General features: G+C 43.3%; 1 protein-coding gene across 1 annotated transcript in view; it reads right to left on the bottom strand.

Moving 5' to 3' along the window:
* The window catches only part of cpne5b (copine Vb), a 185,869-nt gene that overhangs the window by 131,862 nt on the left and 35,669 nt on the right, over positions 1–18,338 (bottom strand). Inside the window, exons 2-3 of the mRNA XM_072665400.1 lie at positions 11,961–12,001; positions 7,414–7,460 (exon numbers count right to left, since the gene is read on the bottom strand). Of these exons, the coding sequence (XP_072521501.1) occupies positions 7,414–7,460; positions 11,961–12,001 (88 nt within the window). The remainder of the gene's footprint in view (positions 1–7,413; positions 7,461–11,960; positions 12,002–18,338) is intronic.

Genomic DNA, 18,338 nt, shown 5'->3' with positions numbered 1-18,338 from the left:
AGTATCCAAGATGGTTGCTAGCTCAATGGCAAGCGGCTGCAGTGGTACCCGGGGTGGTTGGCTGGGTGTCATCATTTCTTTAGAAAAAAAAATCCATACAAATCTGTCACCACACTAAAACAGTATGTCCTGTCAAAAAGGCTGTATGCAAGCCCAAATCACACAGTCAGACAATCAAACAACCTGGACATATCTCAAAAACCTCCAGACGAGTTTAAAAAACTACAATAATTAAACAATAAAATCATTAAAAATGTAAAATCGTGTAAAAAAGTGAAGGTTCCAGGATGGAGACACCTCCCAATTGGAAGGCAGTTCTAATTCACAGCAGCTCACTGGACTAGTGGCTCTTAAACATGCGAGGTGGTCTGCGATGCGGCGCAGGGAGACAAAGGGAAGTCAGTAAATTAGGAGTTCATTAGGAACCCACCCACCGTGGGCCGATCTGATGAGAATCGGATGTGAAACTCCTCGTCCCAGGTTTCACTGCACAAACAAGCCCCAGGCCAGAGAGCCAAGCCAAAGCAACTCTCCCTCTAGGTGTCCAATAAGCGCCTGCACACGCACACAGACACACACATAAACACAGTCCACACAACGACATGAAGTGGTCATCTGTCTGGGTGACGAAGCCCACACAGCCGCACACATACTGTCACTGAGGCAGCGTGGGCTGGAAGCAGTGTTTCTGCTCCAACAAACCGGCCCACATCACAGAACTGTCTTTTTGAGACCGCCACCGAGTCGCTCATTTGGAATCTTCGGCTATAAATACCATCTGTGATCGTGAGAGGGGGCGAAATAACAAATTGATAATTAATACTAATTCAGATTGAGTTGTCAGTCATTGTGAAATCAGAGCTGAGTTTGGCCTTGTTATAGTTCTGCCCAGTCATATTAGGCACGAGTCATCATATCATATTATTTAAAAAGGATGAAATTTTAATAACTCTTATTATACAGTAATCTTTCATTGTAATGTAAAGCCGTTTAGCCACTTTTCTGATTTTCATGACATTACCATGCACCAGTGGGCGGGGCCAATAATAATAACTACTAATATCATGTTTCCAATTGATCAATTACCATTTATCTTGCCATTAAATATATTTCTGTGCTTCAAATAAGTCAAAACATCTGAGATCACATTTTAATCATTTGGAATTTATTGCATTTACATAAAATAAACAACAGAACATTTTAAAGTTTTAAAGTTCTGACAAGTAAAAAAGAAGAAGAAAAAATGAAAGATTTTACACTATTTCTGGGAAAATTCTGAAATATGAATGAAAACACCATCAAGAAATTCTCAAATTTATATTTGTTGTACAATTTTAGAAAAGAATCTGAAATCAAAGCATCAAAAAAATGGAAAACACTTCAAAATATGGAAATCTGGGAGCTACCAGGTGGCACAACTGTCTAAGCGCTGGTCTTATCAATGGGACATGTGGGAGTTTGACCTGTGGTGATGCCATGACTTATTCACGAAAGAATAATTGGCCTTGCCTCTGTGCCTTCCCTCTTTCCATCTCCCATCACTCAACTCAATGCTAATCAGCTAGCATAGGCTCTCTTTCTTAGCTAACGTAAGAGAATTAGCAGTTAGCGTTCTAATGTTAAGCTGTCATACAAATAATAGCAATAACACTGTGTTAGTGTAATGGTACAGGTATCCTCACCAAACCATCACGGTACAGGAATCATGGTATAGCACACGCAATCGCACAGAGAATACACACTACGCACTAATAGGGTAATTACGGTAATTTTGCGGTAATTTTTACTGTAAGTGCGCATGCCCCCGGAAACATTAAGCTGTAAGCCATTGGGTTTGCAGGATATTGTGAGAACTCTGGTGCTTCAGGAGTATTGCTATGGTAGGTCTTTTAGCCATATGATTCTCTAAAGATCACCCCACCTAGCAACAGTTGCTATGCAGGATAGTCGTGCCGGGCTAAGGACTGCTTGTACGTTTTCTTATGAAACATGCAGTTCAAGTTAAAAGTTCTTCTCAAAAGTTCCTCCCCAATGTATTTTTCTCCCTCGTCTTGTGGAGCAGAGGTTAAACTACCGGCGGCAGCCATATTTCTGCTCACTGACGTGACAGTTGAAAGAAGCTGAACCGCCTGGGATAGCTAGAACATAGAGCTGTCCAAACTTTACAGCTTTCCACACTGTTCTGACAGAATGCGCCGTCTCTTGCTTGGGGATTGCGTTGACACCGGGCTGGATTGCATGGGAAACTCTACAATAAAACTGTCCCACCATCCAGCATCTTTAGGAATGGAAACGTAGGACGCTCAGGAGCAGGAAGGAGAAGGTCATGCCTGTCACATCTGCTGGGAACAACAGCACATCTGCATATTTACAGTCAGCGAGGGCCACACTGCACAGTGACAGTGCATGGAACTAGCACTAATCACCTTCTGCTATTTCGGGAGCATGTGAGTTTGTGTAGGCCTGTGTGTGAGAGAGAGAGCGATAGTGAGTGAGAGAGAGAGAGAGAGAGAGAGAGAGAGAGAGAGAGAGAGGGAGAGAGAGAGAGGGAGAGAGAGAGAGAGGGAGGGAGAGAGAGAGAGTGTTTGGCCATGTTTTTAGGTCTTACTACAATGTCCCCAGACCTTGACGTTATGGAGACATTTGGCTGGAGCTAAATACGGCTCTACTTCGTTTAGGTTCTCTAGGAATCTTCTTTTTTTATCTTATCTCTATCTGCTGCATCTGTGATATATATACCTGTGTGTGTGTGTGTGTGTGTGTGTGTGTTCTATTACCACAGACATTCTGTTCATTATACTTAGTTAAGGACAGAACCATTGTTAACTCTAAGGAATCTTCTAGGAATCTTCTAGGAATCTTATGTGTGTGTACATATATATATTTTTTACATATATATATTGTTAACTCAGTCAGTAAGCAGATGCTGAAGTAGGATGAAGCTTGAAAGTTCAGACTCCTCTTATATAATAGCTAAATAAATAAATAATAATAAAGTTTATCAGTTGATATGAACCCTCTCCACCAGCTACAGCTGTCTCTGGTATTGGAATTGCAACAGCCGAGATGAAGGAGCAGCTCTATCCCAGCAGTGTAACAGTTTATGTTGAGAGGTCCTCTGTAGAAGATTAATAGACTCTCGTCAAAGTTTCGTCAAAATGCTCCGAATCTGAAATAAAACTGTCATTATTTGAGATTTGCGATCAGACACTAGCTGGTCTCACCTAAAGCCCCTGTCTACTCATTTTCATGGTTCTCTTCTAACTACTATCTACTACTATCTGTACTATCTTGTGATGGATTTACTCTGAACGCACTCTTTTCTTCTGCTGGATTTAAGTGGGCGGGACTAAATTGTGCCCATCTGACGTCAGGTTGGCCAAAGAACCAATCAGTTGAGTTAGCAAATTGTAAGCAAATCACCTACCCCCACTCCTTTAGATAATTCCACTAGTTCATCTAACCTGCTTCCCCCTAATGCCCTAATCGACGTCACCCAGCCAAACCATGCTCATGTGGGGCTCACATGGGTGGAATGTGGGCTAAGTGGGTTCTAGCTGGGTTCCAGGTGGGTTCCAGGTGGGTTCCAGGTGGGCATGGGCTCTGATTGAGTTTGTACATGTGTTTTTACTGGAACCCAGCTGGGCTTTGCAAATGGGCCTCATCGTTACAGCTCACCTTTATCTCACATGGGTCCCGTATGCAGGGTGCAACCCAGATGGTGCCCATGTGCAACGCCTTCCTGACTGACCCTGGTGGGCACCCATAAGTGGGGCCAACGTGGAACCCGAGGACAAAACTGTCTGGTTCCCAGCATGTTAGCTGGGTGAATTCTATTGTTCAGACTCAGAGAGAGAGAGAGAGAGAGAGAGCGAGGCCCAAAGCCCTTGCTTAGAATCCCTGACCACGGATGACTGTGGCATCACCAGGCATCAAACTTTTTTTCGAGCGATTTTTGAGCGATAAGGCCATCGCTTAGACAGCTGTGCCACTCAGGAGCTGCTTTTAGCGTGTTTGAACAGTGTGTCACTTAATGGCTTTTATGAATGTTCAGGCCAATCTCTCGAAAACGTGGTACACTGGCTCTATAGCCTGTGTCATACATAAACAACAAACAGCGCTAAACAAATGATGACAAACCAGCCCATTAGGGCAACGATTTTCCACTCTGATCGCTCCACTTCCTTAATGGCACACCTCTCCTCTAATTCACATTGAATGACGGCAGCTGGCTAATAAAAATAGACAGCTAAGAGGCGAAGCACGGCCGCGTTTATTGCGGTGGCAAGCTGTCATCGCCCACACACACACACACACACACACACACATAAGCAAGCAAGTGTGTTGCAGGTGAAGGAGCCTGCCTCCGCCTCTCTTTCTCCCTCCCTCTCTCTCTCTCCCTCCCTCTCTCTCTGTCTCTCCCTCTCTCTCTCTCTCTCTCTCTCTCTGTCTGTCTGTCTCTCTCTCTGTCTCTCTCTCTGTCTCGCTGCACAGCCTACGGCTTATTGAGGGAATGAAAGCCTGAACACAAGCTTCTGTCATGTTAGATCTGGACAAAACTTCGGCTAATGCGGCTGCCTGTACTTACTGTATCATTCCACAGCTATTTTTAAACAACTCGCAACATCTGTCATTCAAAAGTCCTGAAAAATGGTGGTCAGCGGAAACTGAATGGACCACAGTGAATGGACAACAGCCCTTTATCGCTGGGGCCTCTGGGGGTGCTGTCCTGCTGACTTTACTGGTTATAAGGGAGAAGACGAAGAAGCTAACCAGTTGGAGAAAGTAGCCTCCAAATCCAACAAGCCCACAGAGTGATTGGCTAAATCTCAAATGACTCCCTAGTGGACTATATGGACAAAAGTATTGGGACACCTGCTCATTCATTGCTTTGTTTTCTGAAATGAAAAAGCTTATCCTGCTTTTGTTGGAGTGACTGTCTCTACTGTCCAGGAAAGAAGGCTTTCTACTAGATTTTGGGGATCAGCATAGCTGTGAGGATTTGATTGCATTCAGCAACAGGAGCATTAGTGAGGCCAGGATGTTAGATGAGGATCACTATCCTGCCTCATCCCCAACTACCCAACTCATCCCAAAAGCAATTCCAGAGAACACTGCAGTTCCAGTTCAGCTCAATGCTGGGGGGTCTGACTTTATCCCCCTCTAGCCCACGCCTGGCATTAGGAGGCATGGTGCCAATAGGTTCATGTTTATTTATCTGCTCCAGAGAGACCTATTCTATTGACAATACTTCTCTACAGGGACTATAGACAAGCTGTGAGAGTGTGTTCACATTTGGCACAGCTATGTGTGTTTTCTACTGAACACCACTGGAACTGGTTACCATAGCTAATAGTCCACCATTAGGTCATTAGGCAAGACTCCTAACTGTACACTGTTCTGGCTAAGAGCATCAGCTCAATGCCACGAATGCGAATGCACCACCCTGACTAACAGCTATCTCTTCCAACTGCAAAGAAGACTGCCTGACTCACGCCTCCAGCGACGCAGCATCACTTTTCATCCTGTACATTACAGGCAGACAAGAGAGCCGAGGTCGAAGCGGTGTAAGTGTGTTGCTTGTTAGCGGGGAAGTGCTCGGGGGGCTTTGACGGGTGAGAACAGCAGTGCTAGAACAGGACGCTCGACCACATGCAGCTAGAATGGCTTTCACTCAGGTCACTCACTCAGGCTAAAACTGGCTGAGCTCAAGCCTAGGCAACACTTCAGCTCATAAAAGAGAAGTTTCAGATTGAAAGTAGGTGTGTGTGTGTGTGTGTGTGTGTGTGTGTGTGTAAAAACTTTTCCATCAAAATGTAAAAAAAACAGTTCAGCTTGTTCTTTTGTGCTCGATGTGTGTGTGTATGTGTGTGTGTGTGTGTGTGTGTGTGTGGCAGTGATGTGGTTAGGGTTTGATAGTGTCTCTCTCCCTTTCTCTCTAAATATTCTTATTGTGTCTCTCTCTCCTCTCTCTCTCGATACATTCACATAGTCTCTCTCTCCTTCTCTCTTTCCATACATTCACATAGTGTCTCTCTCCTTCTCTCTCTCCATACATTCACATAGTGTCTCTCTCTATATATATACATTCACATAGTGTCTCTCTCCTTCTCTCTTTCCATACATTCACATAGTGTCTCTCTCCTCTCTCTCCATACATTCACATAGTGTCTCTCTCTCCTCTCTCTCTATACATTCACATAGTGTCTCTCTCTGCTTCTCTCTCTCTATACATTCACATAGTGTCTCTCTCTCCTTCTCTCTCTCTATACATTCACATAGTGTCTCTCTCTGCTTCTCTCTCTCTATACATTCACATAGCGTCTCTCTCTCCTTCTCTCTCTATATACATTCACATAGTGTCTCTCTCTGCTTCTCTCTCTATATACATTCACATAGTGTCTCTCTCTCCTTCTCTCTCTCTATACATTCACATAGTCTCTCTCTCTCCATACATTCACATAGTGTCTCTCTCTGCTTCTCTCTCTCTATACATTCACATAGCGTCTCTCTCTCCTTCTCTCTCTCTATACATTCACATAGTGTCTCTCTCTCCTTCTCTCTCTATATACATTCACATAGTGTCTCTCTCTGCTTCTCTCTCTATATACATTCACATAGTGTCTCTCTCTCCTTCTCTCTCTCTATACATTCACATAGTCTCTCTCTCTCTATACATTCACATAGGGTCTCTCGCTCCTTCTCCCTCTCTATACATTCACATAGGGTCTCTCGCTCCTTCTCCCTCTCTATACATTTACATGGTCTCTCTCTATACATTTACATAGTCTCTCTCTATATATATACATAGTCTCTCTCTCTTCTCTCTATAAATTATATATAGTTTACTGGAAGTAGGTGTGTGTGTGTGTGTGGCAGTGAAGTGGTCAGGGTTTGATTTTAGAGGAGGCTGAGACATTGCAATAGGCTGATAACCACCACCTAGCCAACTGGCCAACTCCACTGGAGTCGACTCTTTTGGATTCTTTGACTCCAACACGTCTGGCCTCTTAGACAGCAGTTTACGAGGCTTCATGCCATGCCTGGTGCTCACCAGCTGCTGTAAGGACGAGCTCTGCTCACTACAAAAAAAACAGCTTAATAATTAAGGCAGTTTAACCAGCACCTGGCCAACTAGCCCACCTAGCTACTCTAGCTTAGCATAGGCTAGACATTAGCCCAGCTCAGCTAAGCCCTACAGTCTTAGAGTGAACCACACATCAGCCTCGTCTCCAGTGTGTCCTCTATTTGGTATTCGAGTATTTTAATTGGCACAGAGTTACTTTTTTTCCTTAGACAGCCCCCCCACAAGTGTGTGCATATCTGTGTATTATATGGATGTTAACATGTGGGAATATGAGTGGTGTGTGTGTGTGTGTGTGTGTGTGTGTGTGTGTGTGTGTGTGTGTTTACCTCTCTCCACTGCTTGGTCTCAACTCCTTGGGTGTACAGGACACACACTGTGGAGAGAGAAAATAAACAGGATTAACATATGCTCTGTACACAGCTCTCTGTGTGTGTGTGTGTCTGTGTGTGTGTGTGTGTGAATACTAGTACTAGTGTGAGACACATCAGCAGTGTGTTGATGGTCGACTTCAAATGCAGTTCATCCACCAGAAGCAGCAGCAGCAGTGTGGAGAGAGAGAGAGAGAGAACAGAAGCAGCTGCAGCTCAATGACTCTCTGTCACTGTCAGTGAAAACACACAGCAGAGAGAGAAACCTACAGAGACCAACATCACATTCTCTCTCTCTCTCTCACACACACACACACACACACACACACACACACACACACACACACACACAGACACACACACAAACACACAGACATACACACACAGACACACAGTCTCCCTCTCGCTTAAATCTAACATTTAAATGGTTTTCCTTCTCTCTCTCTAAACAATCACATAGTGTCACTCTCTCCTCTCTCTCCATACATTCACATAGTATCTCTCTCTCCTTCTCTCTCTCCATACATTCACATAGTGTCTCTCTCTCCTTCTCTCTCTTTAAACAATCACATAGTGTCACTCTCTCCTCTCTCTCCATACATTCACATAGTATCTCTCTCTCCTTCTCTCTCTATATACATTCACGTAGTGTCTCTCTCTCTTTCTCTCTCTCTCTATACATTCACATAGTGTCTCTCTCTCTATACATTTACATAGTGTCTCTCTCTCCTTCTCTCTCTATATACATTCACATAGTGTCTCTCTCTCCTTCTCTCTCTATATACATTCACATAGTGTCTCTCTGTCTCCTTCTCTTTCTCTAAACAATCACAGTGTCTCTCTCCCTCTCTTTCTAAACATTCTCATAGTGTGTCTCTCTCTAAACATTCTCATAGTGTCTCTCTACCCTCTCTCTCTCTATACATTCACATAGTGTCTCTCTCTCTATACAGTCGATTCACATTGTGTCTCTCTCCTTCTCTCTCTAAACATTCACATAGTGTCTCTCTCTTATTCTCTCTCTATATACATTCACATAGTGTCTCTCTCTCTCCTTTTCTCTCTCTATTTATTCACATAGTGTCTCTCTCTCTCATTCTCTCTCTCTATACATTCACATAGTGTCTCTCTCTGCTTCTCTCTCTCTATTTATTCACATAGTGTCTCTCTCTCCTTCTCTCTCTCCATACATTCACATAGTGTCTCTCTCTCTATTTTTCTCTATTTATTCACATAGTGTCTCTCTCTCCTTCTCTCTCTCCATACATTCACATAGTGTCTCTCTCTCTCATTCTCTCTCTCTATACATTCACAGTGTCTCTCTCTCCTTTTCTCTCTCTATTTATTCACACAGTGTCTCTCTCCTTTTCTCTCTCTCTCTCCATACAGTCACATAGTGTCTCTCTCTCCTTTTCTCTCTCTCTCTATACATTCACATAGTGTCTCTCTCTCTTTTTCTTTCTCTCTCTCTACACATTCACATAGTGTCTCTCTCTGCTTCTCCCTCTCTATACATTCACATAGTGTCTCTCTCTCTTTCTCTTTCTCTCTCTCTACACATTCACATAGTGTCTCTCTCTGCTTCTCCCTCTCTATACATTCACATAGTCTCTCTCTCCTTTTTTCTCTCTCTCTCTATTTATTCACATAGTGTCTCTCTCCTTCTCTTTCTCCATACATTCACATAGTGTCTCTCTCTCCTTCTCTCTCTCTCTCCATACATTCACATAGTGTCTCTCTCTTCTTTTCTCTCTCTCTGCATACATTCACATGTGTCTCTCTCTCTCTCTATATATATATACATTCACACAGTGTCTCTCTCTCTATACATTCACATAGTGTCTCTCTCCTTCTCTCTCTCCATACATTCACATAGTGTCTCTCTCCTTCTCTCTCTCCATACATTCACATAGTGTCTCTCTCTATATATATACATTCACATAGTGTATCTCTCTCTCCTCTCTCTATACATTATTTATAGTCTACTATCTCTCTCTAAATATTCATAGCATCTCTCTTTTCCTCCCCGCCCACTTTCTCTCTCTTGCTCGCTCTCTTGCCTAAGCTTTAGGACACATCAGTGTAATTGGTCTCAAACACACAAACACACACACACACACACATACACTCACACAAGTAACGACACACAGACTGTGTAACTACACTACAAACAGCTATACACTCTCACACACATTCCCATGCTTCATAGCACACTCTCTCTCTCTCTCCCTCTCTCTCTCTCTATGTCTCTCTCTCTCTCATTAACAATCCTACTTCTCTCCGCTCTCTATATCTTTGCACTTCTTAAGTGTGTGTGAGCTGTGTAATAAAAGACACTGACAGACTGTTCCTCGCAGCCAGCCCACACCACCCCCCACCCCCACCCATCTCCTCCGTCTTCAAAGAGCCTCTCTGATGTAAAGTTCCTCATAGTTTAGGGAAGCTTCATTTAGCTTCAAACAGTGTGTGTGGAGCGGCTCTGCCGGCGTGTGAAGAGTGCTCTCTAATTTGAACGCTGCTATTGATTTTTTTAGGGAGTGAAAAAAAAGGCAGGACAGTTAGAAAATGACCATTTCTGCCCACGAATGCGTGTGATTTTAGCTCTCTAATAACTTCACTGAAACACCAGCATGGCCTCCCCTCACTGCATGATTAAAGGAGCTGTATATGATTTTACTCCAGTACACTTTCTGCAAAGCTTAGCGAATGCTTCCTCGCGGTGCGCTAGTCCGGTATTCGTACTCGTAGGCCTGGCTCTGTATATGGGAGATGAAGAAAGTGTCTCGGGTCGAGCCACACAACACTATTCCCGCCAATCAGCAACAGGGGGCGGAAGGGGGGAGCTGAGATGTAGAGGAGTCTAGTAAGTGTATGTAGCGCTTGTTAGCTATTTGCTCAACGACATTATTAAGGAGAGACGGCCAAGAAACAGAGGAGACACGGCTGGCACCTCCTAAGGGGAACACCTGCGCTCCATCCCCGGTGGCATGCGCAACCACATAAACCCGCCACCAACATGCACCCCCTGCTGGTCACACTAGCTAAGGGTTATTATGCGGCATGAGGTTGCTTTCTTTAACAATAGTGATCTTGGACAAATCGGCATGTTAACGTCCAAAACACACCGGTCTCGTCCAACTACCGCAGTGTTAGCACGTCGGCCAACAGCATTGTCCAACATAATTACGACAGTTGGCTATCAGTCTCGTCCAGCACTGTCGTTAGCTGATGTGCTAACACCACTGTAGCGGCGTTGGACGAGGCCATTAGCCAGAAGGTATGTGTTTCTAATAAAATGGCCAGTGAGTGGAATCAGAAGGTAGGTGTTTCTAATAAAATGGCCAGTGAGTGAAACTGCAAGGTAGGTGTTTCTAATAAAGTGGCCAGTTAGTGGAACCGGAAGCTAGGTGTTTCTAATAAAATGGCCAGTGAGTGGAACTGGAAACTAGGTGTTTCTAATAAAGTGGCCAGTAAGTGGAACTGCAATGTAGGTGTTTCTAATAAAATGGCCTGTGAGTGGAACTGGAAGGTAGGTGTTTCTAATAAAATGGCCAGTGAGTGGAACTGGAAGGAAGGTGTTTCTAATAAAATGGCCAGTGAGTGGAATCGGAAGGTAGGTGTTTCTTATAAAGTGGCCAGTGAGTGGAACTGAAAGGTAGGTGTTTATTATAAAGTGGCCAGTGATGGGAACTGCTAGCTAGGTGTTTCTAATAAAATGGCCAGTGAGTGGAACTGCAAGGTAGGTGTTTCTAATAAAGTGGCCACTGAGTGGAACTGGAAACTAGGTGTTTTTAATAAAGTGGCCAGTGAGAGGAACTGGAAGGTAGGTGTTTCTAATAAAGTGGCCAGTAAGAGGAACTGGAAGGTAGGTGTTTCTAATAAAGTGGCCAGTAAGTGGAACCGGAAATTAGGTGTTTCTAACAAAGGGGCCAGTGAGTGGAACTGGAGGGTAGGTGTTTCTAATAAAATGACCAGTGAGTGGAACTGGAGGGTAGGTGTTTCTAATAAAATGACCAGTGAGTGGAACCGGAGGGTAGGCGTTTCTAATAAAGTGGCCAGTGTGTGGAACTGCAAGGTAGGTGTTTCTAATAAAGTGGCCAGTTAGTGGAAACGGAAGCTAAGTGTTTCTAATAAAATGGCCAGTGAGTGTAATCGAAAGGTAGATGTTTCTAATAAAGTGGCCAGTGATGGGAACTGGAAGGTAGGCATTTCTAATAAAGTGGCCAGTGTGTGGAACTGGAAACTAGGTGTTTCTAATAAAATGGCCAGTCAAGTCAGATTTATTTGTATAGCTTTTTACAACTGTTGTCGTCACAAAGCAGCTTTACAAAATTAGTAATTAATAAAAGACAGAGAAAGAGAAGAAAGAAGAAATAACGTAGGACATGAAGGATCAAAGACCCCCAGTGAGCAAGCCAACGACGGTCAGTGTGTGGAACTGGAAGGTAGGTGTTTCTAATAAAGTGGCCAATTCAAAGTAAAAACCAAGGTAAAGTGGTACTCACTTGGGTCTGATTTGGAGAATGTGTCTTTATCTAGAAGATTCCTGGAAGAAGAAAAAAGAAAAACTTATTAACACATGATCATCAGAATCAGATTCATTTACAGACAACAGGTTTATTTCAGGGATCAAACATTTAATTCTATTTTAATTTGCAGTTTAAATAAAGGTTGACTGATTGATTCATTGATCTTAATAGACCACATTTATAGACTTCTCTCAATACAATTAATAGCTTAATTACCCTGCAGAAAGATAGCATTAAACTGACACACACATGTATGATGTGTTTTTAAGGATATTTATATTATACATTTATGAGACACTGCAGTTTGTCAACTTAAAAGACAAACATAAAAATATAATATTAAAATGTAGCATATATATACAAAATTACCCAAACACAATTTAAATCCATATATTTACATTTACAGCGTTTAGCTGAAGCTCTTATCCAGAGCGACTTACAAGCTTACTCGTATTACAGAGTCGGGCCAGTGTAGCGTTAGGAGTCTTGCCCAAGGGCTCGTATTGGTGTAGCACAGCACAGTCACCCAGACCAGGAATCGAACCCCAGTCTCCCACATGGTGTAGTAGGTGTGGCGCAACAGATAACACCACTACCTGCCACTGAGCTACCACACCATGTGGGAGACTGGGGTTCGATTCCCAGTCGGGGTGACTATGCTGCGCTACACCAATAAGTTCTTGGTCAAGACTCCTAACACTACATTGGCCCTCCTCTGTAATATGAGTAACCTTGTAAGTCGCTCTGGATAAGAGCGTCAGCTAAATGCCATAAAAAAAAAAGTAACCTGCTCACTGGCAGGTTGTGGTGTTGGGTAAACTGCTGCGCCACACCAACCATATATCAAATACTTTAATTTGATCAGACTTGTGATCAGACTCGGGCTCAGATCACACCTCTGAATTCCTCTAAAATCCAATGGAGAGCTTTACTCTCCAGGCTCTTAAGCTAAAGCTGTTGGATCAGCAGTTCAATGTGTGGTGCAGTTTAGGCCTCGTGCCTCCAGCACCAGCAGGGTTTGACCTGAGTGATCTCCTGAGACAAACACACTGTACTCCAGATATTGATTTCTTTTCATATTCAATACAGTGACCTCAAGGCTGGCGATGTTCATTGACATTTCGTCAATAAAATAAATAGTTTTACACTGAAAAAACATTAGGTAGCCCTCTTAAAGAAGCTCATATGTACTTGACAAAGCGCTCCTTCATTGAACAGTGGGAATTACGCATAGCACACACTGGCTGACTGGTAAACACAAGCAAACTCTGTCTTTGATTCTGATCCACACAAAACTGGGTCAGAAGGAATCGACACCCTTCCACCACTCAAACAAACAGAGCTCACATTTAAAGGGAAAATCCATTCATTTATATATATATATATATATATATATATATATATAGTTAGATGATCATCCAGCCATCCAGAAGTCAGAGTGGTTTAATATGAGGTATTCTACCATTCTGGAGAAATGTACCAAGTCAGAAAATTGGTAGTGATAGAAACTAGACAGCCACTGGCTTTAATGCCTCTGACAATTCACAGAGCTACTTAATACACATATTATTGTTATATATATATATATATATATATAGTTTTTTTTTTTTTATTATTAATAGTTCCTGATGCCTTAGACAATAGTTTACAATAGTTAGATAGAAAAAAGCTCTGGTTTAAAATGTCATTATTTCAAGGTAAAGAGATACATGCAAGGTGACACAAAGTAAAATCGTCCTCAAAGAAAACATATTTTTTACATTTTACTGTTATTTTACTGTAAACATTACTAAATTTATAGTAAAATTAGTTGGGTTGTAGATATCATGACCCCTGGTTCTTCTCACCACCACTGTGACCTCCACAGAGTCCGTCCGTTTCTCTATAATGACTTTTTCCAACCATTTAATCATTGTGAATTATTATGCCAACATTTGAAAAATCCACAAAATACCCATTAACCCAGCCAACATGCTCATCTGGAGCTCACACAGGTGGAACATGGGCTAGATGGGTTCCATGTGGGTGTGGGCTCTGAGAAGGTTTGTACATACGTTTTTATTGGAAATCAAATGGGTCTCGTCATCACAGCCCACCTTAATCTCACATGGTTCTCATCTAGGCCTCGTATGCAGTGTACATCCCAGACGGGACCAATGTTTAACCTCTCTGGGTCCCATCACTGACCCTGGTGGACATCCATATGTGGGGCCAATGTAGTTCCCAGTTGGGCTACCTGTAGAGGTCCGACATGGACATGTTAGCTGGGAAGTAATCCCCCCAGCACTTCAGCAAAGAGCATCTCCACTCAGAAGCTCAAGCTAAAGCTCTGGAAGTGCAGCGTACGATGCTTGGGCCCCGTGATTACTTCAGAATTCTAAAAAAAAAAAAGGTTCAATAAAGGTGTATTGACCTAAAACTCCTCCAGAGAGCTTCACACAAAAAGCGGAAAAAGCTGGAGCTCCGAGTTCAGGAGTTCGGTGTAAGGTGCGCTGTAGGCCTCATTCCCAAAAATACAGAGAGTTTGATCTTCTGAAATAAACACTAAACTGAGATATTGATTTCTGACCGTGGATCTTCAGCACTGTTGGAACGGAGGGGTAACCGGTGTGCTCTGTCTAGCTCTGCCGAGCTGCAAAACTGTCATCACGTTGCAGCGCCTAAACCAGAGATGACACATCTATCATGTGGCACACCCACACTTACACACAGACACACACACAATGACATAGACGTGACACTGAAAAGCAGTCATCAGAAGAAATGGCGGGGGTTGGGTGTCAGTAACAAAGCAGCTTTGATTATAGGCTCTCATCTACGTGTTTTTGTCATTCCTGCAACATCTTCTGTGCAATGACCTTATCCCCCCACCCCCACCCCAACCCCCCCACCCATCGCCTCGACATTCATGGAAACTGCTCTACGTCTTCATCAACCTCGCGGCACTGAGCGCACTCGCCCGCTCCAATCATCAGTGTTAATTTTCCCGCCAGATGATAATTATGATGTTGGCCTGAGACATGAGATTACAGGAATGATAATGGCAGGTGACGTACTGAAGAAAAGGGCACCCAGAAGAGCTTTCTTCTTGGTATTATCTACAGTCTTATCATGCTCTCTCTCTCTCCCTCTCTCTCTCAGAACTCTCTCAGAGTCTTTTTCTCTTTGCCAAGCCCGAGGTGTACTCCTTATGGTGCACCTGTCAGCATACACTGTATCATAATTATATACGTACACCATATAGGTGCAATCTTGCAGCTTTACAGATTCTCAGTCTCACTCAGGTGGAAAGAAAGAAACCGTAGGCGGCTGATGAAAACACTGTATATTTACCAGCCCTTTTATTAGAAACATCGACAGACAGGCCTGTAAGTATTTATTTACAAGAAGTGCCGACTTTCAGCCTTAATTCAACAATCAATATAACAATATTATATAAACCGTTTAGAAATTACAGCCGTATTTACACGGTTCCTCCATTTTTACAAGCTCAAAAGTATTTAGACATAGACTTCATTGGCCTGGGCCATCATCAGTTCTTATAAAAACTAAGAAGACAGGTCTGGAGTTGATTCTAAGTGTGAAAAAGGAGTGAATTGATGCCATAGGGATAGCAGGCCATCATTACACTGAAAAAACACCAAAACCAACTTATTAGAGAGATGAGCTGTGGAGCAGGGAAATAATTGTGTTCTCTGGAATGATGGTTAATGCTCCACTTCATAATTTCTGGATACGCTGAGAATGATAAGGTGGGGTGGTGATCATCATCCAACATCATGATTTCACTAGTCTTGTCACTAAATGCAATCAAATCCTCACAGCAATGCTAATATAATCCAAAATCTAGTAGAAAACCTTCTTCTCTAGACAGCAGAGACAGTTACTCCAACAAAAGCAAGATAAGCACCTTTTAATGCCCTTGATTTCAGAAGAAACAATGAATGAGCAGGTGTCCCAATACTTTTGTCCATATGGTGTAAATGATGATATAATATGTACAGTTGAGGAAGTATGCATATTTGCTATATGTGCATTAAAGCATGCTGAGGGATGAAGACTTATATCAGTGTGTGTGTGTGTGTGTGTGTGTGTGTGTGTTCTGTAATTCTTATGCTTCTCTTCAAAAACACTCCAGATAATTGCAAAGTTTTCGCAACACAGCACAGCTCTCCAAACCGAGTCAATCCGTGCTCGTTCTTGACCTTTAGCGAGAGGCCTCTCCAAGCAGAAATATGAAATCTCTGACATCATCACCACCATCATCATCACCACCACCACCACCATCCCCTTCCTCCACTACTACACTACCCCCCCCCACCCCCCAGAGCGACCTGCAATGACAGGACCAGCCTGTGGAAACGTGATTATAAATCTATGACATTTAGAGCAGCGAGGAAGAGTGGAGGAAATGGTGCATGGCTAATCTTTCACTAATGAACACCTGGGCTTCCCCCACGTTGGCCACTGTTGAACATGACACATCTAACATGCTGGAAAGAGCAAAGGCCGACAGCATGTGGTCATGGCCAGACATCACCGGTGTTGTAGTACCATCTTAGCAGGGCTTTATGTAATGAAACCTGAATGAGAAAATGGGAATAATTCAATTCCTTTGGCCACAAGTGGTGAAGATGATGATGTTCTGAGGACAGAACCTTATAAAGAAACCCAGCACAACCTCCTGCCATGTCCATGTGCATGGTCACTTTACTAAAAGCTGCCCATTGTGAGTAAATTAGGCCCAAAATTAGGCCTTGTAATGACTCCTTCAGCTGTAGAGACATATTGCCAATAGAATAGGACTCAGACGGAACTTAACCTATTGGCGCCATGCTGCATAATGCCAGGCGTGGGCTTTAGAGGGGTATAAAGCCCCCCAGCATTGAGCTGTGGAGCAGTGGAAGAAATGTGGCCCCTGGGATGATGGTCGGTGCTCCAGCCAGGGGATGGATTGGGATGGGAAGGTGGGGATGATGAAGTGGGGTGGTGATCATCATCCAACATCCTGACCTAACTAATGCTCTTGTGGCTGATTACAATCAAATTGTACATCTGTGTCAACAGTGTTTAACTTAAAGTAGCTGCATGCATTCATTAGATAGGGTGTCCACAATTATTTGGACGTATAGTGCATGTGGCGACAATGTCATGCAAAAATGTCCATTTTGCCGTTTTTCACTTTTTGAGAGAATATGAATCTGCCAGTTGCTCTTTACATTGTCTCAGAATGTCGTGGTGAATGGACCAAAAGAAATGCTCCAAAATGACTTGGAATAAAAACCTTTTACATTGACTTCCATTGAAAGTTAAGAAGGTTTTTCCTTCTCCTGTAAAGTTGCCATTTTGGAGATACAAGTGACGGCATCCTCATTTTTCTTAGGCTACTGCCAGCCTCTACTCTTTTACGCTAGATTTGATTGTATTTAGCCACAAGATCTGATATCAGTGAGATCAGATTCTGATGTTGGATAATTAGTTCTGGATTATAAACACCACTCAAACTCATCACAAAGGTCCTGGTTCTTCCACTGCTCCACATCCCAGTGTCAGTGGGGGTCTCAGCTGTGTGCACAGCTGAACGCCTTTATCAGCAAAGCCTACACCTCACCGTTGCTGAAATCACCAATTAGATGGCGCATTGGACATGCGTTTGGACATACAGTGTATATTATTATATTATTATTATTATACCGCCACAGCTGGAGATTCCTGCTGTTTCCAGGAATTGTGACACCGTACCAGCACAACTTCCAGGGTTTCTCCTTCAGGGAACAATTTAATGGCTAACCGTTAATCACCTATCTGCTGACCTCCACGCCACACGAATCAAGGGCACCGAGCTCCTAATTAGGCCATGGCAGTGTGTAGAAGTACGGATTACAGAAAGCGGGTAACTGGAGCTGGAGTGATGGCAGCAGTAGAAGCTGGGGCTCCCCCCCAGGAGCCAGCGGACCTCACTGCTATATTTAGCCCCAGCTCCTGCACTATCCTGATCTTAATGGCTGTAATTAAGACTCCTAGAGCACTCCTCATGGCTCCCCCAGTGCTGCGCTCACTGGCCCCTCGAGAGAGAGAGATGGAGCCGGAGCCGGAGCTCGAGACAAAAATGCCCTGATTTTCAATAGGCGCACCATAGACAAGGACATGCCTCCCTGTGAATGGGTTTTAATGGCCAAACTTGTTGCAGTGACAATGGCTGTCTAATGGATAATAGAAGGAACGGCAGCCAAAAGGTGTACTAACCCCTTAGACTTCACAAAATCCCACATCCATATACTTGGGAAACAATGTAAAATGATTAAGAATGAATTATTATTAAGTTACAGGAGTAAAGAACAGAAGCGTCTACCA

This window comes from Salminus brasiliensis, chromosome 21, assembly GCF_030463535.1.
Source record: "Salminus brasiliensis chromosome 21, fSalBra1.hap2, whole genome shotgun sequence".
In the NCBI taxonomy this organism is placed as follows: Eukaryota; Metazoa; Chordata; class Actinopteri; order Characiformes; family Bryconidae; genus Salminus; species Salminus brasiliensis.
Note: the sequence above shows the minus strand (reverse complement) of the source record. Positions and strands in the feature narration are given on the sequence as shown.